This window comes from Scyliorhinus torazame, chromosome 4, assembly GCF_047496885.1.
Source record: "Scyliorhinus torazame isolate Kashiwa2021f chromosome 4, sScyTor2.1, whole genome shotgun sequence".
NCBI classification, from domain to species: Eukaryota; Metazoa; Chordata; class Chondrichthyes; order Carcharhiniformes; family Scyliorhinidae; genus Scyliorhinus; species Scyliorhinus torazame.
The window spans coordinates 342,879,880-342,900,213 of NC_092710.1; the positions used below are offsets into that span (position 1 = coordinate 342,879,880).

The 20,334-nt window shown below is 50.8% G+C and overlaps 1 protein-coding gene and 1 long non-coding RNA gene across 2 annotated transcripts in view; one reads left to right on the forward strand and one right to left on the reverse strand.

Annotated features, from left to right (window-relative positions):
- Positions 1 to 20,334, reverse strand: part of LOC140411190 (dynein axonemal heavy chain 8-like) — a 2,783,184-nt gene that overhangs the window by 207,248 nt on the left and 2,555,602 nt on the right. Inside the window, exons 71-73 of the mRNA XM_072500280.1 lie at positions 17,596 to 17,733; positions 15,957 to 16,084; positions 1,214 to 1,385 (exon numbers count right to left, since the gene is read on the reverse strand). Coding sequence (XP_072356381.1) covers positions 1,214 to 1,385; positions 15,957 to 16,084; positions 17,596 to 17,733 — 438 coding nt within the window. The remainder of the gene's footprint in view (positions 1 to 1,213; positions 1,386 to 15,956; positions 16,085 to 17,595; positions 17,734 to 20,334) is intronic.
- Positions 788 to 18,873, forward strand: LOC140411193 (uncharacterized). The gene is made up of 3 exons (XR_011940838.1): positions 788 to 970; positions 11,617 to 11,680; positions 18,596 to 18,873. It is a non-coding gene; the product is annotated as an uncharacterized lncRNA (long non-coding RNA).

Genomic DNA, 20,334 nt, shown 5'->3' on the forward strand with positions numbered 1-20,334 from the left:
AAGAACAAGAGGGCATAATGGTTGGAGATTTTAACTATCCCAATATAAACTGCGATTCAAACAATATAAGGGGAAGTGAGGGAAAAAAATTCATACATTTTGTCATTTTTTTCAACCAGTTGGTGACAAATCCAATGAGAGGAGATGCAATTCTAGACCGAGTAGTGGGGAACAAAGGACAAGTAGGTGAAGTAATAGTTGGCGACCATTTCGGGTATAGTGATCAGAATTAAAGTTTGTTTTAACATAAAAGATATCTATTGGTCAGAGTCATCACTTTTGGGGTCACAGTTTGACAAATTGCAAGTTGTTCGGAGTTTCTGGTCCGGTAGCCTATCAAAACGTGGGGCTTGTCTAGTAGCCTAACCACAGCATATCAAACCTCAGGCCTTCAATACTTTGTTTAAAGTTTAGAGAGTGAAATCTGTCATTACCTCCTCAGAGAGTCTGAAACTCTGAGGAAGCAATAATTAATTAAACAGTTCAGCTTGTTAGAAAGATTAAAATTAAAAATTAAAACTTAAGCATGGAATTTGTTGAATTTTGTTTTCAAACTGTTGTCTCGGGCAGAAAAAGCAGAGGCAGCCTGCCAGCTGCTCCGGCCAAATCTTCAAACACCTTGAAAAAAAAGTGGACGGGGCAGGACCCATGACGTCATGCTGGTGTGGCAGGTTCTCAAGCAACCTTGGTCCCTGACCGATTGGGATGCCTTTGATCTGAAAAAATAAAAATAAAAAAAAGGATCTCTCACGGAAACGGACCCCCCCCCCCCCCCCCCCCCCAGCAGACAAAGGGGCAGTGCCCGGGCATGGTCCTCCCCTCCCACCCCCACTGGGGCCTCTACCTACCTGAGCACCCCCGGCGAGGACTGTTTGGCAGGTTCCTGTTGGTCCAGGCCTGTTTTAAACCGCGCCAATGTGATGTCACGGTGATGGGAAGAGGACCTCCTTGCACGGGAGGAATAATACAGGTAGGAAGCTCGCTAATGATATTTAAATATATGGTAATAGGGTTTGTGACCTTTCATGACAGGAAGCTGACTGAGATGACAGGTATAAATGAAGAAATCTTTAAACATGACAGCAAAATAGTCAAAGACACTTTAACAAAAACTTTGATCTGTGGACTATGCAATGGTTGGCTTGTAGCACATGAAAATCACTGGCTGAAAAGAAACTTAATAAATACAAATGTGTGTCTGAGTCAGTCTCACCGTCGGCTGATCCACCAGGAAGCTTATAAGATTCATACTATCTGAATATGGAATTTTCTTTCTCTGCAGCTCTGCTTCCCAAATGACTTTGAGCAGGATATCTCTGAAAGTTTGATTGAAGGGACCACTATATGAGAGAAAACCAGTAGCCAACAGCACGTCTCCCACTAATCTAAAAAAGCAAAGGATAAACAGAAATGGATAAAGAGCAAAAGTAGAGGATGTCAGTGAAGGATGAACAACAACATCCTCAAACCGCAGGATGCGTAAAACACAATGTATTGTTCTAGGTTAATTTGGGAAATGTTGAACTATCTGGGGCTATAAAACCTGTTGTTGGGTGCTATTTTGGAACCAAAATGCTGCGTTTCCCTCTGGGAAACTTTCCAACATGGGCAATGCTGGGCACTACCTTTGAGGGGTCATTTGTCCAAGTATTTGTCTGAGATATACAGACACAGAGTGATGTTAGTCAGGGTGGATTGCTGATCCGCTGCCAGCCATGTCGTTTTCCACTTCACCAGCCCTCTTGTGTGCTCACACAGACAAACATGTGCTCAGCTATTTAAAGGGATCATCAACAACCTACCAGTTCATTCTGATTAATATATTGTGGCTCTTTATGAACGTGCTTGATGATTTGGTTAAAGTTATCAAAGATTGCAGTAAAGAGTGCTGCACGAGAGGGGCTAGCTTGTGACTGCAAGGTTTCTGGCCATACCACAAGTGCTTCTTTTCCTGCTCCTGCACAGTTATCTCTGGCTCCCCCAAGGAGCTATCCTTGACTCACTCCTATTTCTTTTCTATATTTTGTCCATTGATAACATCAGCCTACACAGGGCGGCGCGGTGGTACAGTGGTTAGCACTGCTGCCTCACAGCTCCAGGGACCTGGGTTCAATTCTGGCTTCGGGTGACTGTGTGCAGTTTGCACGCTCCCTCTGTGTCTGCGTGGGTTTCCTCCGGGTGCTCCAGTTTCCTCCCACAATCCAAAGATGTGCAGGTTAGGTGGATTGGTTATGCAAAATTGCCCTTAGTGTCCAAAAGGTTAGGTGGGGTTACTGGGTTACGGAGATGGGTAGAGGCATGGGCAGGGGTGAGGTGCTCTTTCCGGGGGCCAGTGCAGACCCGATGGACCGAATGGCCTCCTTCCGCACTGTAACTTCCATGAAAAGCACAGGATTAGTTTCCACTTTTATGCTGTTGACACCCAGCTCTACCTCACCAATAGATCTCTCCCGGTCCTCCTCTGTTACAAATTATCAGACTACATGGGCGGGATTCTCCGACCCCTACCAGATCGGAGAATCGGTGGGGGTGGGGGAGGGTCGTGAATCCCGCGCCCGCCGGCTGCCGAATTCTCCTGGCGATTCCCCGGCCCCGGCAATGGGCCGAGTGGCCGTCCATTTTAGGCCGATTCCGCCGGCGTAAATTACAACAGGTACTTACCGGCGAGACCTGACTGCGCGGGCGGCCTCCGGGGTCCTCAGGGGGATGCGGGGGTATCTGGCCCTAGGAGGTGCCCCCACGGTGGCCTGACCCGCGATCGGGGCCCACCGATCCGCGGGCAGGCCTGTGCCATGGGGGCACTCTATTCTTCCGTGTCGGCTGATGTAAAAGTCCGCGATGGCCGACGCGGAGATGAACCCCCCTGCGCATGCGCTAGGATGACACCAACACACAGTGGCGCTCCCGCGCATGTGCCAACTTGCGCCGGCCGGCGGAGGCCCTTCGGCGCCTGTTGGCGTGGGTGCCAAGCCCCTTCCACGCCAGCCAGCGCAGCGCAAACAACTTTGCCGCTGGCCTAGGCCCTGAAGATGCGGAGGATTCCGCACCTTCGGGGCAGCCCGACGGTGGAGTGGGTCACGCCACTCCTTCGCGCCGGAGTTGCCCGCCCCGCCGATTCCCGTCCCTTATCTGTCAGTTACTATCAGATAAGCAGAAATTTCATCCAAATAAATATTGGGAAGGCTGAAGCCATTGTTTTCAGTTCTGTTCCAAATTCCTTTCCCTTCCTTCCCCACGGCCTTTTTCTGGTAACAGTTTGAGATTAAATCTGTTCATTCACAATCACAGGGCGGGATTTACTGGCTGTTCATGCCGATGGGAAATTCTGGTCCCATGTTGGCGCACCGGTTTCCCGGCAATGAGGGTGCTATCTGATGCATGATCAATTACACAAAGACGAGAGTAGGATGTAATCGAGGCTTTATTACACTGAGATGTGTGGCCTCCTACAGCAGCTGATGAAATGGCTGCTGTACGGGGAGCACACATATTTATACTCCACCTACTGGGCGGAACCAGCAGGCAGGGATCTACCCCCGTACCTGTAGTACAGGAGCCTTACCGTAAAGCACCTATATCAACATCCTATATATACAATATATACATCAGTGGTGACTATCACACTATCAATGGGAATTCCAATTGACAACGGCGGGACTGGTAGGCTGCCTCTGTCGGTTGGTCGATAAAGCCTGCTCACACGCGGACAAGGGACTGGCCCAGAAAAGGAGATGGCTAGTCGGCGGGGGGGGGGGGTGAGAGTCCCTCCAATCCGGCTGATAACATGGAACGTGAGGGGCCTGAACGGACCGGTGAAGAGGGCCCGAGTGTTCGCGCACTTGAAGGGACTGAAGGCAGACGTGGTCATGCTCCAAGAGACACACCTGAAGGTGGCGAACCAGGTCAGGTTAAGAAAGGGATGGGTAGGACAGGTATTTCACTCGGGATTAGACGCGAAAAATAGAGGGGTGGCAATTCTGGTGGGAAAGCATGTGTCATTTGAGGCCAAGACTATCGTAGCGGATAATGGAGGGAGCTATGTGATGGTGAGTGGTAGGCTGCAAGGGACGAGGGTGGTGTTGGTAAATGTATACGCCCCGAACTGGGATGATGCTGGATTTATGAAGCGTATGTTCGGGCGCATTCCGGACCTGGAGGTAGGAGGACTGATAATGGGAGGGGACTTTAATACAGTGCTCGACCCAGCACTGGACCGCTCCAGATCAAGGACAGGAAGGAGGCCGGCGGCGGCCAAGGTGCTCAGGGGTTTTATGGATCAGATGGGGGGAGTGGACCCATGGAGGTTTGCAAGACCGCAGGCCAGGGAATTTTCTTTCTTCTCCCACGTGCATAAGGCTTACTCCCGGATAGATTTCTTTGTTCTGGGTAGGGCGCTTATTCCGAGAGTGGAGGGGACGGAGTATTCGGCCATAGCCGTGTCGGACCATGCCCCGCACTGGGTGGAAATGGGGCTGGGAGAGGAGAGGGACCAACGCCCGCTGTGGCGGTTGGACGTAGGACTGCTGGCTGATGAGGTGGTGTGTGGGAAGGTGAGGGGTGTATTGAAAGGTACTTGGAGGCCAACAACAACGGGGAGGTGCGAGTGGGGGTGGTATGGGAGGCGTTGAAGGCGGTGGTCAGGGGGAGCTGATCTCCATTAGGGCTCATAGGGAGAAGACAGAGGGCATGGAAAGGGAGAGGTTAGTGGGGGAGATCTTGCAAGTGGACAGGAGATACGCAGAGGCCCCATTAGGAAAGAGTACTCAGGGAACGGCGACGGCTCCAGACGGAGTTTGACCTACTGACCACGGGCGGAGGCACAATGGAGGAAGGCGCAGGGGGCGACCTATGAGTATGGGGAAAAGGCTAGGCGGATGCTGGCGCACCAGCTCCGTAAGAGGGCGGCAGCGAGGGAAATAGGGGGAATCAAAGATGGAAGGGGAGCCACGGTTCGAAGTGCCACGAAAATAAATAAGGTTTTCAAGGCCTTCTAGGAAGAGCTGTACAGGTCCCAGCCCCCAGGGGGGGAAGGGGGGATGAGGCGATTTCTGGACCAGCTGGGGTTCCCGACGGTGGAGGAGCAGCGGTTGGTTTGGGAGCACAAATTGGGCTGGAGGAGCTGAGTAAGGGCTTGGGGAGCATGCAGGCGGGGAAGGCCCCGGGGCCGGACGGGTTCCCGGTGGAGTTCTATAGAAAATATGTGGACCTGCTGGCCCCACTGCTAGTGAGGACCTTTAACGAGGCAAGAGAGGAGGGAACCCTGCCCCAGACAATGTCGGAGGCGACAATCTCCCTGATCCTAAAGCGAGACAAGGATCCACTGCAATGTGGATCGTACAGGCCGATATCGCTCCTCAATGTGGACGCTAAGTTATTGGCAAAAGTGCTGGCCACGAAGATTGAGGACTGTGTCCCGGGGGTGATTCATGAGGACCAGACGGGATTTGTAAAGGGCAGGCAGTTAAATACCAATGTGCGGCGGCTCTTAAACGTGATAATGATGACATCGGAGGAGGGAGAGGCGGAGATAGTGGCAGCTATGGATGCGGAAAAAGCCTTTGACCGAGTAGAGTGGGAGTACCTCTGGGAGGTATTGCGCAGGTTTGGGTTCGGGGGAGGGTTTATTAGATGGGTTAAGCTCCTTTATAGCTCCCCGGTGCGAGTGTAGTGACGAACCGGCGGAGGTCGGAGTACTTTCGGCTGTACCGAGGGACGAGGCAGGGGTGCCCCCTGTCCCCCCTGTTGTTTGCACTGGCGATCGAACACTTGGCCATATCACTTAGGGAGTCCAAGAAATGGAGGGGAATAGTCCGCGGGGGAGAGGAGCATCGGGTATCGCTATATGCGGATGACCTGCTGCTATACGTGGCGGACCCAATAGAGGGGATGGTGGAGGTCATGCAGACTCTGAAGTAGTTTGGGGAGTTCTCGGGCTACAAGCTTAATGTAGGGAAGAGTGAGCTTTTTGTATTACAGGCAGGGGACCAAGAAAGAGGGATAGGGGACCTACCGCTGAGGAGGGCGGAGAGGAGTTTTCGGTATCTGGGGATACAGGTGGCCAGAAGTTGGGGGGCCCTACATAAACTGAATTTGACGAGGTTGGTGGAGCAAATGGAGGAGGATTTTAAAAGATGGGACATGCTCCCGCTCTTGTTGGCGGGTAGGGTGCAGTCGGTCAAAATGGTGGTCCTTCCGAGGTTTTTGTTCGTGTTTCAGTGCCTCCCCATCGTGATCACCAAGGGCTTTTTCAAGAAAGTAGGTAGGAGTATTATGGGGTATGTGTAGGCAAATAAGACACCGAGGGTTAGAAGAGGGTCCTTGGAATGCAACAGGGACCGAGGAGGGTGAAACCTAGAGAGTTACTACTGGGCAGCAAACGTGGCGATGATCCGCAAGTGGGTCATGGAGGGAGAGGGGGCGGCATGGAAGAGGATGGAGATGGCGTCCTGTAAAGGAACGAGCCTGGGAGCGTTGGTAACGGCACCGCTGCCGCTCTTGCCGACAAAACACACCACATCCGGTGGTGGCGGCAACGCTAAGGATCTGCGGCCAGTGGAGAAGGCACAGGGGTGCAATGGGAGCATCGGTGTGGTCCCCGATCAGGGGTAACCACCGGTTTGTCCCGGGGAAGATGGACGGGGGGATCCAAGGCTGGCATCGGGCGGGGATTAGAAGAATGGGGGACCTGTTCATTGACATTTGCGAGCCTCGGGGCACTGGAGGAGAAATTTGAGTTACCCCCGGGAAACGCATTTAGATATATGCAGGTGAGGGCTTTTGCGAGGCAACAGGTGAGGGAATTTCCGTTGCTCCCGGCACAAGAAGTTCAAGATAGGGTGATCTCGGGGGTATGGGTCGGGGAGGGCAAGGTGTCGGAAATATACCAAGAGATGAAAGCAGAGGGGGGAAGCGCTAGTAGAAGAATTGAAAGGTAAATGGGAGGAGGAGCTGGGGGAGGAGATTGAGGAAGGGCTATGGGCTGATGCCCTGGGCAGGGTTAATACCTCCTCCTCGTGTGCCAGGCTTAGTCTGATACAATTTAAGGTGGTTCACAGAGCGCATTTGACGAGGGCGAGGCTGAGTAGGTTCTTTGGAGTAGAGGATAGATGTGAAAGATGTTCAGGGAGCCCGGCGAACCATGTCCATATGTTTTGGTCATGCTCGGCACTGGAGGGGTTCTGGAGAGGAGTGGCGGGAGCAATATCTCAGGTGGTGAAAGTCCGGGTCAAGCCAAGCTGGGGACTAGCAATATTCGGAGTAGTGGATGAGCCGGGAGTACAGGAGGCGAAAGAGGCCGGAATTCTGGCCTTTGCGTCCCTAGTAGCCCGGCGAAGGGTCTTGCTATTGTGGAAGGAGGCGAAGCCCCCCAGCCTGGAGGCCTGGATAAACGAAATGGCGGGGTGTTATTATTTGTAAGGGGGAAAAAATTGTGTTGTTAAAAAACCTTAATAAAAATATTATTTATAAAAAGATAAAGCCTGCTCACAATATTTTACTCCAAAATGAACTTTTGACCTCATATTCAGGCTGTTACTAAGGCCCATTTCAACCTCTGTAACATCACTCAATGTTTCTCTGTCTCAGCTTATCTGCTGCTAAATCCCTCATTTGTGTCTTTGTTACCACTAAGCATGACTATTCCAACACACTGTTTTCCTACATTCTACCCTCTGTAAAGTTTAGGTCATCTGAAACTTGGCGGACCATGTCTTAAGTTGCCCCAAGATCCATTCATCCAACACCTCACTGGATTCACTGACCTACACTGGCTTCCAGTAAAGTGACCTTAAAATTCTCATTCTTGTTTTTAACTTGCGCTATATCCTCATGCCTTCCTGTTTCTATTATCTCTTTTTGTCCCTTGAGATTCAGGCCTCTTCCATATCACTGATTTTAATTGCTCTCCCATTGGTGACCGGTCCTACGTCCCAAGCTCCTGAAATCCATTCATCACCTTAGTTTCCTCTTTAAGAGATTCTTAAAACCTATCTCTTTTACAAAGCTTTTGGTCATCTATCCCAAATGGGCAGGATTTTCTTGTTGTGCCCACCCCAAGATCAGAAATGTTCACCGAAAGTCATTAAATGGTGTGGTTTAGCTCACTGGGCTAAATCGCTGGCTTTTAAAGCAGACCAAGGCAGGCCAGCAGCACAGTTCAATTCCCGTACCAGCCTCCCCGAACAGGTGCCGGAATGTGGCGACTAGGGGCTTTTCACAGTAACTTCATTGAAGCCTACTCGTGACAATAAGCGATTTTCATTTAATTTAATTTCATTTCATTTCATCAATTTGTCCGCCCCACCCACGACAATTCCCCAGGCAGACGGGACCAGAGAATCTACACAATATCTCCCTTTACGGCTTTTGTCATAGTTTGTTTTGTAACGTCCCTGTAGAGCACTTTGGGACATTTTACCATATTAATGGCAGCAAATAAATATAAGTTGTTGCTGTCACTCTAGTTGCAATTCCTTTTGGGGACCAGCATGAGACAGATGTAGTAAAGGCAACAAAGAAGATGACAAGTTGAACATAAGAACATAAGAAATAGAGCAGTGTAGACTACATGGCCTGTTGCGCCTGCTCCACCATTCAATAGGATCATGGCTAATTTGGGGCTTTGATTCCATTTTCCTGTCCATTCCCCATATCACTTGTTTCCCTGAGCGACAAATAATCTGCCTATCCCAGTTTTAACTGCATTACATGATGGAGTATCAACAATTCTCTGTGGTAGAGAATTCCAAAGATTCACAACCCTTAGAGTGAAGTAATTTCTCCTCATCTTAGTCCTAAATGAGCAGCCCTTTATTCTGAGACTGTGCCTGGGCGCGATTCTCCACTCCCACACCGGTTGGGAGAATCGCCTGGGCCGCCAAAATTTCCGGGGACGCCGGTCCAACGCCTCCCGCGATTCTCCCAAGCGGCGGGAACAGCCCGGTCGAGTTTCGCGGGCCACAGGCCGGAGAATCGCCGGAGACACCCAAAATGGCGATTCTCCAGCACCCCCGCTATTCTGAGGCCCGGATGGGCCGAGCGGCCAGGCCAAAACAGCGGGTTCCCCCCCAGCGCCATCCATAACCTGGTCGCTGCAGTCGTGGGCAGTGCGTGAACGCTGAGGGGGTGGCCTGTGGGGGGGCGAGGGGGGATCCTGCACCGGGCTTCACCTGGAATGTGGGGTGGCCCGCGATTGGTGCCCACCGATCGTCGGGCCATCCTCTCTGAAGGAGGACCTCCTTCCTTCCGCGGCCCCGCAAGATCCGTCCCCCATCTTCTTGCGGGGTGGTCTTAGAGAGGACGGCAACCACGCATGCGCGGGTTGGCGCCGGCCAACCCGCGCATGCGCGGATGATGCCCGTTGTGCGGCGCCGGCCGCGTCATCCATGCGGCGCCGCTTTTACGCGGGCGACAAGGCCTGGCGCGTGGAGATGACGCGGCCCCGATCCTGGCTCATTGTCAGGGCCTGAATCGGTTGGGACCGGGGCCGTTCCGCGCTGTCGTGAACCTCGACGGCGTTCACGATGCGCGGCCACTTTGGCGTGGGGGTGGAGAATCGCGCCCTCTGTGTTTCAGATTTCCTGGCCAATGGGAACGACCTCTCCGCATCCACCCTATCCAGCACCTTCAGAAAATTAAATGTTTCAATCAAATCACCTATCGTTCTTCTAAACTCCAGAGAATATAAATCCAATTGACTCAGTCTCTCATCTTGGACAAATCCCTCAACCCAGGTAAGAAAAGTGCCATCTGTACCTTCTGAAGGAAGTGCTCACTTAACCCTGCCATAGACCTGTAGCCTCAGAGCAGGGAAAGTATGGTGCTGTGAGTGGTTGTGAAGGTGACATGTCCCTGAAGCTCTTTGCCTTGGAGTCTTCCCAGGTTAGAGCAGGAGATATGTCCACCATCTCCGAGTTCATCACCGATTGCCGCATCTGAGGTGACAGAGAGAGGAGCTGATTGTGTTGTTCCTGAATACAGTGAAGCGGTCTTCCCCATGGTGCATTGACCACACAAAGGTGTCTTTGTGGGTATCTCAATGCTGAGATGTACTGCAATCACAAATGTTACCACTTGCTGAATGTGAACTTATTGCATGAGCATGCTCAGCATAACATGCTGCTGAATGGTCACTTGACAAATAGCTGTCACGTAGTGCCCTGGCCCTGTTCCGTCAGTCTCTCAGCAGCCATGTCACACCACAGGATGGCTGCTGGCTGTCAAGTGCTTTCTGCTTTACGTTTGGCTCATGACTCTGGTCCGTGGCTGGCAAGCGTACAGTCAGAAACATGCTGCCGAGCAAATACTGGGATGTTGGAGCAATGATTCTGCTGCCTTGACAACTCAGGAGGAGCACCACATGATTAGCTGGAACAAGTGTCCCAATTAGTAGAAGGCAGAGAGTAGCAATGGAAGGATGCTTTTCTAATTGGAGGGCTGTGACCAGTGGTGTTCCACAGGATCAGTGCTGGGACCTTTGCACTTTGTAGTATATATAAATGATTTGGAGGAAAATGTAACTGGTCTGATTAGTAAGTTTGCAGACGACACAAAGGTTGGTGGAATTGCGGATAGCGATGAGGACTGTCAGAGGATACAGCAGGATTTAGATTGTTTGGAGACTTGGGCGGAGAGATGGCAGATGGAGTTTAATCCGGACAAATGTGAGGTAATGCATTTTGGAAGGTCTAATGCAGGTAGGGAATATACAGTGAATGGTAGAACCCTCAAGAGTATTGAAAGTCAAAGAGATCTAGGGGTACAGGTCCACAGGTCATTGAAAGGGGCAACACAGGTGGAGAAGGTAGTCAAGAAGGCATACGGCATGCTTGCCTTCATTGGCCGGGGCATTGAGTATAAGAATTGGCAAGTCATGTTGCAACTGTATAGAACCTTAGTTAGGCCACACTTGGAGTATAGTGATCAATTCTGGTCGCCACACTACCAGAAGGATGTGGAGGCTTTAGAGAGGGTGCAGAAGAGATTTACCAGAATGTTGCCTGGTATGGAGGGCATTAGCTATGAGGAGCGGTTGAATAAACTCGGTTTGTTCTCACTGGAACGAAGGAGGTTGAGGGGAGACCTGATAGAGGTCTACAAAATTATGAGGGGCATAGACAGAGTGGATAGTCAGAGGCTTTTCCCCAGGGTAGAGGGGGCAATTACTAGGGGGCATAGGTTTAAGGTGAGAAGGGCAAGGTTTAGAGTAGATGTACGAGGCAAGTTTTTTACGCAGAGGGTAGTGTGTGCCTGGAACTCGCTACCGGAGGAGGTGGTGGAAGCAGGGACGATAGTGACATTTAAGGGGCATCTTGACAAATACTTGAATAGGATGGGAATAGAGGGATACGGACCCAGGAAGTGTAGAAGATTGTAGTTTAGTCGGGCAGCATGGTCGGCACGGGCTTGGAGGGCCGAAGGGCCTGTTCCTGTGCTGTACATTTCTTTGTTCTTTGTTCTTTGTTAGTAGATTCTTTGATTTTATGCCTATTGCAGGCAAATGGGGTCAGCAAATGGACCAGTTTGGGCTGAAGGGCCTGTCGCCATGCCGTAGATTCTATGATTCTATGATCCTAGTAGTGAACCTCTTCAGCAGCCTCTTAATCTTCTGCACTTTAGGCTCCAACACCACTTGCTGACCAGATGGATGTTCCTGGTTACTTGACAGAAGAAAAGTATGAAGGTAAGGTTGGGATGTATAACACTGGGGGAAAGCAAGAGATGCATACTAAATAAATCTGCAGTTTGGAAATCAGAAGAGGAATGAGTGGGAAGTAGGATGTGAGAAGGATGACTCGGAGCAGTTGCAGGACATTCTGGAGGGGGAGGGTGAACAGCCAGTGGTCGTGGTAAACATCGAGACTAAAGGCAGAGATATAAAAAGGGACAAGGTCCTGAAAGCAGAATATACGGAGTTAGGAAGAAAGCTGAGAAGTCGGACCTCAAAGATAGTGATCTCAGGATTACTACCACATGCTAGTCAGAGTAAAATAGCAGAATATATCGAATGAATACGTGGCAGAAGAAATGGTGTGAGGGGGAAGGTTTCAGATTCCTGGAGCATTGAGATCGGTTCTGGGGGAGGTGGGACCTGTACAAACTGGATGGGTTACACCTGGGCAGGACCGGGACTGATGTCCTTGGGGGTGGGGGATACTTGCTACAGTGGTTGGGGAGGCTTTAAACTAATATGGCAGGAGGATGGGAACATAGATAAGTATTCAGAGCAGGGGGAACCTAGAACACGAGAAAAACACAGCAAGGAGAATAAGAAAATTGATAGGCAGAGAAAGGGCCAGTATAACGACATTGCAAAATATAGCAGGAGCGATTAGTAAAATATAGTAGGGTCGGGACAAGGTACGTTAAAAGGTCTAGCCTTAAGGTTTTGTCTATGAATGCTTGGAGCATTCAAAATAAAATGGGTGAATTAGTTGCGCAGATAGATGTAAGGAGATGTGATATAGTTGGGATTACGGGGGCATGGTTCCAAGGTGACCAGGGACGGGAACTAAACAATGAGGGCTATTCAGTTTTTAGGAAGGACAGACAGAAAAAAAAAGGTGGTGGTATTGCATTATTGATTAAAGGAAATATTGATACAATATTGAGAAAAGGTATCAACACAGATGATGTGCAGTCTGTATGGGTTGAATTAAGAAACACCACGGAATGGTATACAGACCACAAACCTGCAGTGGTAATGTTGGGAATAGCAATAGACAGAAAATCAGAGAGGCATGTGATAAAGGAACATCTGGGATTATGGCTGACTTTAATCTGTATACAGATTGGGTGAGTCAAATTAGTCACAGTACAATAGAGGAGGAATTACTGGAGTGTGTACGGGATGGCTTTCTGGACCAATACTTTGAGGAACCAACAAGGGAATAGGCCATAGTGCAATGAGAAAGTTGTCAATCTAATTGTAATAATAATAATCTTTATTATTGTCACAAGTCGGCTTACATTAACACTGCAATGAAGTTACTGTGAAAATCCCCTAGTCGCCACATTCCGGAGCCTGTTCAGATACACAGTGGGAGAATTCAGAATGTCCAATTCACCGAACAAGCACATCTTTCGGGACTTGTGGGAGGAAACTGGAGCACCCGGAGGAAACCCACGCAGACACGATAAGTACATGCAGACAGTGACCCAAGCCAGGAATCGAACCCGGGCTGTGGCGCTGTGAAGCAACAGTGCTAACTACTGTGCTATCGTGCCGCCCTAGCAACAGGAGAATGTTGGAGTAAGGAGAAAAAGTGAAAAAATTGTGGTAAAGTAGGCCACATCACCAAGGCACGTTGGTTATGCCAATCTTCATCAGCACCAAAGAAGTGCACCAAGAAAAACACAGCCAAGTCTGCTGGTCAAGGTTATCACTTAAACGACTCACTAGGGGACAATGTGTCAAGTCAGCTTAAAGAATTCAAGCCTGGTGTCTTATCAATTAAAGGAGATCAGCAACACTTTGGGTTTATTCAAAACCTAATGGAAACGCTATCAAATGGAAGTGGATACGGGCACTGCAGCATCACTCATACCTGAGACAATGGACATACCTTTACAACAATCAGATGTTGTCCTGAGGATATACGACAAAGAGGTTGTGCCACTGAAGGGGTGCATCAAGGTGACTGTGGAAGTTAATGGCCATAAAGCAGAGTTGCGTCTCCATGTTGTCCAAGGAAACTCTCCAGCATTTTTTGGCAGATCAGGGTTAAGGAAGATAAGATTCAACTGGGCTGTCATGAAACAACTTGTTCATTCTTTGAATGATCAAAAACCAGTTCTGAATAAATATAGGTACTTGAAGAGTCACTTGGATCCATAACTGGAGTGGAAGTGAAAGTCAAGATCAAGACAGACAGCATGCCTAAGATTGAAAAACAACTTGACAGCTTTCCCCCCTCTACTACCAGACTTCTAAACGACCCTCTCATGGATAGATCTGGGGCGCCATTCTCCCACCCCCCGCCAGGTCGGAGAATGGCCGTTGGCCGCCGTGAATCCCGCCCCCGCCGAAGTCTCCGGTACCGGAGATTGGGCGGGGGCGGGAATCGGGCCGCGCCGGTTGGCGGGACCCCCCGCTCAATTCTCCGGCCCGGATGGGCCGAAGTCCTGCCCAGAAATTGCCTGTCCCGCCGGCGTAAATCAAAGTAGGTATTTACCGGTGGGACCAGGCGGCGTGGGCGGACTCCGGGGTCCTGGGGGGGCGCGGGGCGATCTGGCCCCGGGGGGTGCCCCCACGGTGGCATGGCCCGCGATCGGGGCTCACCGATCCGCGGGCGGGCCTGTGCCGTGAGGGCACTCTTTCCCTTCCGCCTCCGCCACGGCCTCCACCATGGCGGAGGCGGAAGAGACTCTCCCCACTGCGCATGCGCGGGAAACTGTCGGCGGCCGCTGACGCTCCCACGCATGCGCCGCATTTCCGCGCCAGCTGGCGGGGTACCAAACGCCATTTCCGCCAGCTGATGGGGCAACAAACGCCATTTCCGCCAGCTGGTGGGGCGGAAATCCCTCCGGCGTCGGCCTAGCCCCTCAATGTTGGGGCTCGGCCCCCAAAGATGCGGAGCATGCCGCACCTTTGGGCCGGCGCAATGCCCGTCTGATTGGCGCCGTTTTTGGCGCCAGTCGGCGGACATCGCGCCGTTGGGGGAGAATTTCGCCCCTGATCTCTTCACACATCTTCTTTACTGAGTAGTACTGCACTCCTGTATGCTTCACCCAATGTCTGTGTCTACGTATTTACATTGTGTATTCATGTTTGCCCTATGTTTTTTTTCATGTATGGAATGATCTATCTCGACTGTACGCAGAGCAATACTTTTCACTGTACCTCGGCACACGTGACAATAAAATATACCAGCATGGCACCCACAAGGCCCAACACCGGCAAGGGGAAAATGCTAGCTTGGCACCTTGGCACTGCCAAACTGGCACCATTGCAGTGCCACCTGGAAACCTGGCAGGACGTCTAATGGCAGTGCCAGGATGCCAGGCTTGCAATGCCAAGGTGCACAGGTGGCACCAGCAGTGCCAGGGTGCCAGCCTGGTCAGAGGCCGACCACCCAGGGGCCTCCGATTGCCTGGGAGACCCGCCCCAAGTGCCAGTGCGCCTGGTCCCTGTTTGTGTACTTATCAGCGCTCGGCGGGGGTCTCCTTGGAGAGGCCGTTAGATTCTGGGTGGCCGTACAAACAGGCGTCGGCACGGATAAGTGGGTTTTTCAACTCACTTAACCGTGCGAGACTGGGCCCGACACGTTGTGGGCTGGACCGCAATCGTGAAGTCTTGCGAGATCCGCGAGCTGTAACGGCCGTCGGGAATCCCGGGTGAGGCCTTTCCTGGGACCTACTGGCCATCTCCCGCCCCAATTCCAGTGGGATGCAGCCAGTAGATCATGCTCATCATTGCAGCATCGAATGATAAGACAAAATGAGACCATTCAGTCGGTTACACTTGTAAATGTTGTGAAAACAAATCAATCTTTCTCACTCTCCTACTCTTTCCCTGCAAATTTCTCCATTTCATATAAATATCCAATTCCCTTTCGAATGTTATGATCAAATCTGTTTCGACCACCCTTTCACGCTGTGTATTTCACATCATGACAACAAACAGAAAATAAAATTCTCCTCAACTCCCCACTGGTTGTTTCACTAATTATTTTCTATTTTCTGATACATTCTGTACCTCCTTGGCTCTAGATCCTTATGGGACTAGGTTTAATGACTGTGGGACTGCTGCAATCTTAGTTCAAATTGAATTGGGTTCCTGTTTCAATACAGAATGCTGATTTAAATATATTCATTCCAAATGCCATAGTGGGGAGACCATCGAGAATGCAGCATATATGAGTGTTCCACTGCAATTTTAACCTGGCCCTGCTTAGCCAGCATTTAAATCAGCGTTCTGGGATTTTCAAAGCTGTGGACATCCAGGGCCCAGCACTTGCCTGTTGATCTGTGCTTTAAACTCCTTGCACTGCTCTGTCCATCTGATTCTTTCCCCGCTCAGGCCATCAATGAGTGCCGATGCAGCTTCCATTTTTCTTCGACATGTTTCTGCATCTTCTAAAAGGTCCTAAACAATAAAAAAGCAGCTTCAGTCATTCAGAGTTCCTCGGCTCCCTGAATGTCAGCCACACACCGAGGGGCTGAATTTCTGCAGGGGTTCCCCAATCGTCCACCTAAACAGACAAGATCGCCCCTGCAGAAAATGTAGGAATAAAAGAGCTCTTTTCCTGTCATGCTAATCTTTACATGTGACTGTTGAAGTTATATTGGCTCTGGAAGTTTCATTAAAATTAATGCACAGGAAGTATTTTGAACCTGGATTGTTTAATATATGCTGCTGACACATGGGTTTGCATTTTCACCAGGTTAGGTTGACTGGGGAGCCCTTTAAAAATGCCTGGCATGTGCCAGTTCCAGGATCCCAATCCCAGGCTGTTCAATCTTTGGGACTGCCTTTAAAGGGTGCAGGCTGCTTCTTGTCAGAAGCCCGCATCCTGTACTTCCGACCTGGCCATTTTCATTGTGGAGACAATCTATTTTTATAGAGTTGGGTCAGGTTTTTAATGAAAAACACTTGAGTTATGTAAAGAAAGATTGTGAAAATTACTGCAAGGAGATCAGAGAGTGGTTCATTTGGGGAGCAGGTGTTTTGTTGTTCAAATAGATGCCTGGGTTCTCAGCAATGCCTCATTGTAACTGCAATGTCAGAGGTACCATACTTGGATGAGATGCCACAACTGAGGAATTGCCTGCCCTCCCAGTGTACATAAATGATTCCATGGCACTATTTTGAATAAGGGCAGATGAGTATCTTTAGAGTCCTGGCTAATATTTATACCTTAATCAGCATCAACGATATTTGTTCATTATCACATTGTTGTCTCTGGGAGCTTGCGGTTGGTATGTTTCCGACATTACAATTACACCTCAAAAGTACTTCACCAAACGTAAAGCACTGTGAGATCCAGCAATTGTGAAAGTTGCCATATAAATGCAAGACATTTTTTCTTTGGAATGTCCTCTTTAACTCACACAGTTGGAAATGCATTCAGCAGCAGGTAGGAAACCACACCTCAACCCCAACCAGTTCTATTTAAAGGGATCATCAACTTCTATTTTGGTGTAAATAATAGATAAATCACACAAATATTTAATTAAACCTGAACATTATGATTTCAGACATTGATCAGTGGAGGGCGGTAAAGTGGCACAGTGGTTAGCACTGCTGCCTCACATCGCCAGGAAACTGGGTTCAATTCCAGCCTTGGGTCACTGTCTGTGCAGAGTCTGCACGTTCTCTCTGTGTCTGCATTGGTTTCCTCTGGGTGCTCCGGTTTCCTCCCACAGTCCAAAGATGTGTAGGTTAGGTGGATTGGCCATGCTAAATTGCCCCCTAGTATCCAAAGGTTAGGTGGGGTTACTGGGATAGGGCGGAGGTGTGGGCCTAAGTAGGGTGCTCTTCTCGGAGAGTCGGTGCAGACTCGAAGGGCCAAATTGCCTCCTTCTGCACTGTAGGAATTCTATGAGATAAAAACATATTTAATGATTAGCTAGAAGTGCTGTAAGATTTGGACTCACCATTTTTTCTTTCATGGCAGCGTCAAACTTTGCCTGTACCTTGTCCAGCTCAGCTTGTTTGTCATCCAGTTGGGCTTGTGCAGTTCCTAACTCCTTCATGGCCCGTTGAAGGCGGTTTTCTTGTACGGCCAAATTAGCCTAAAACAGGCATAAAAAAGAAGGCCAATCATTTCTAGTCTATCAAAGCACCTTTCCAGCAACAGACTACATCTCAATCTCGCCACGAAGACCTTCTCCTGGATATCAGGATGTTCCAGTAATTAGATCTTAAAAGAGAAATCGATAGGCAAATCAGCGGGAAATGGAGCCCGACTTGGTGTTGGGCAGAGGCCATTGAATCTTGCAAGAGGCCTCGAGCGAGCAATTGAGACCCCGCTGAGTTGCGGTTCCTCATGGCACGTGTGTCACCACCCCCACCCCTACACTCGTCACCACCCCCACATTCCCCCCTCCCCCACCCACACCACCCCATGGGGCAGCACGGTATCACGGTGGTTAGCACTGAGGCTTCACAGCACCATGATTCCAAGTTCGATTCCTGCTTGGGTCACTGTCTGTGCAGAGTCTGCACGTTCTTCCCATGTCTGCGTGGGTTTCCTCCAGGTGCACCGGTTTCCTCCCACAGTCCCACAAGATGTGCTTGTTAGGTGAATTGGACATTCTGAATTCTCCCTCTGTGACCCAAACAGGCGCCGGAATGTGGCGACTCGGGGCTTTTGTAGTGTTAATGTAATGCAATCATTGTAGTGTTAATGTAAGCCTAATTGTGACACTAAAGATTATTATTATTACAGATACTGCCTCCTCATACTATCCATGTCACCCCCCACAACCCCCCCACTGCCTGCTCCACCACCCGTAAACCCCCCCCCCCACAGTATTCACCACCACAATCACCTCCATCTCCACACCATACCCGCCACCCCCACATTGCCCCCTCCACAACCACCCACCACCCTAACCCACGGTCCAATCATGCATTTTGTTGTGTGCCTTGCAGGATCAACAAGTCCTTCTGGTGTCCCCTGCCCCCAACCCCAGGATGAGAGCAGCGAGGAGGAGAAGAAGGCCACGGACATTAACGGGAGCACTCAACCCGCAGCAGAAGACAACCTGCATCCGGGGACCACACTGACTTCCCGCCACAGCTGTCTCCAACATTCTGAATTCTCCCTCTGTGTACCTGAAGTGTGGCAACTGTGGGATTTTCACTGTAACTTCATTGGGGTGTTAATGTCAGCCTACTTGTGACAATAATAAAGATTATTATTATTACCATCCCAGAGTCACTCCCCTCGGTTCGGCAATTTAGTGAAGAGGCTCCCGGGGCACTACTTGGTGCACATAACACACATGCCGAGTTACAGCAGATGGAGGTAGGAACCCTCGAGGGGGTGGATGATCGGAGGGCGGCCCGACCCCAGGGAATAGCTGCTGTCAGACGGGTTTGGGGCTTCTGGAAAGGGCGGTCCCATCTATTGTGGAGATGCAGTCTCAGAGCCAGGGACTACATGAGGATGTGTTGACAACTATCCAGCGCTGGATAGTTGGAGGAGTCCAGGCGTGGGTGGCGGTGGAGGCCTTGGGGGCGAAGATTTTGGCCATGGCTCAAGATGTCCAAGGCCTGGGGCACTCTGTGCGGGTGGTGGTCGAAGCCTAGGACAGAACTGCACTCTTACAGGCAACCATGTGCCAGGTCCACCTGGACATTGGTATGATGCTCCTGAGCTTGGCCAGTCACAGCGGGCCATGTCTGAGGGCTGTGTCCACATTGCCAGGCGTTGGCCAACATGGCACAGATTCAGAGAGAGGTGGTGCAGTCACTGGCTGATGTGGCTCAGACCCAGAGGTGGTGGCACAGTCACAGCATGATTTGGCGCAGTCCCAGAGGGAGGTGGTCCATTCCCTGTGCTGCATGGCTGTGAGTATCGAAACCCTGGTCGGGGCAGGCATGGGCCTCCAGGACTGGCAGTGCTGGGTGGCAGGGGAGCCTCAGGAGCTAGCTCCACTTGTATCCCCATCTCATGGAGTAACCCAGGGGCCATTGGCACCCTTAAAGAGGAGGAAGTGATGGGGCCCATGCCGGTGACTCCCGCAGGGGAGGTGCCGGAACAGTACAGCGCTTCGAACTCCCAGCCCTCCTATCCCTGGTGCAAGTGGTGCTCAGCAGGCAGAAGAAGGTGGCACGTGGCCACCTGGAACACCTGAGCAGCCTCCGGGCCATCCAGGCCCAGTCGCCCAGAACTTAATCGCCAAAGGGGACCCAGGTCACAGGATGGAAATCACAGCAGGCCACCTCCACTCCTGATGTACCGCCTGTGGATCCACCTAAGTGTAGCGTTACAACCTGTAAGGTCAGAAAGGTAGACACCAGTTAAGTTCGCACAAAGCTGTATTACATTCAACACCTCTGTACAATGTGACAACCTGCCTCGGTGCTCTGTCAGAAGTGTGTGAGAGGTGGGCTGGTCTGGGCTGGCTGCAGAGGGGATGCAGTGGGAGAGGAATGGGAGGACATTGGGGGTGGGCTTGGCTCCGGGACCGCAGTTCAGCCAGCGCTCACTGCTCCGGTGTCCCACCCCACCCCAACCCCTGGCACCGTGGGAGCCTGTGGCCCTGGTGCTCGTCCCTGCTGCCAGGGGTACCAGTGGCTGATGCTATCCATGCCAGGGGTATAGTCCAAGGCCCTCGTCTGGAACCTATCTGCCGAGTCTACCGTGGGCCTTTCCATTGGGTGGA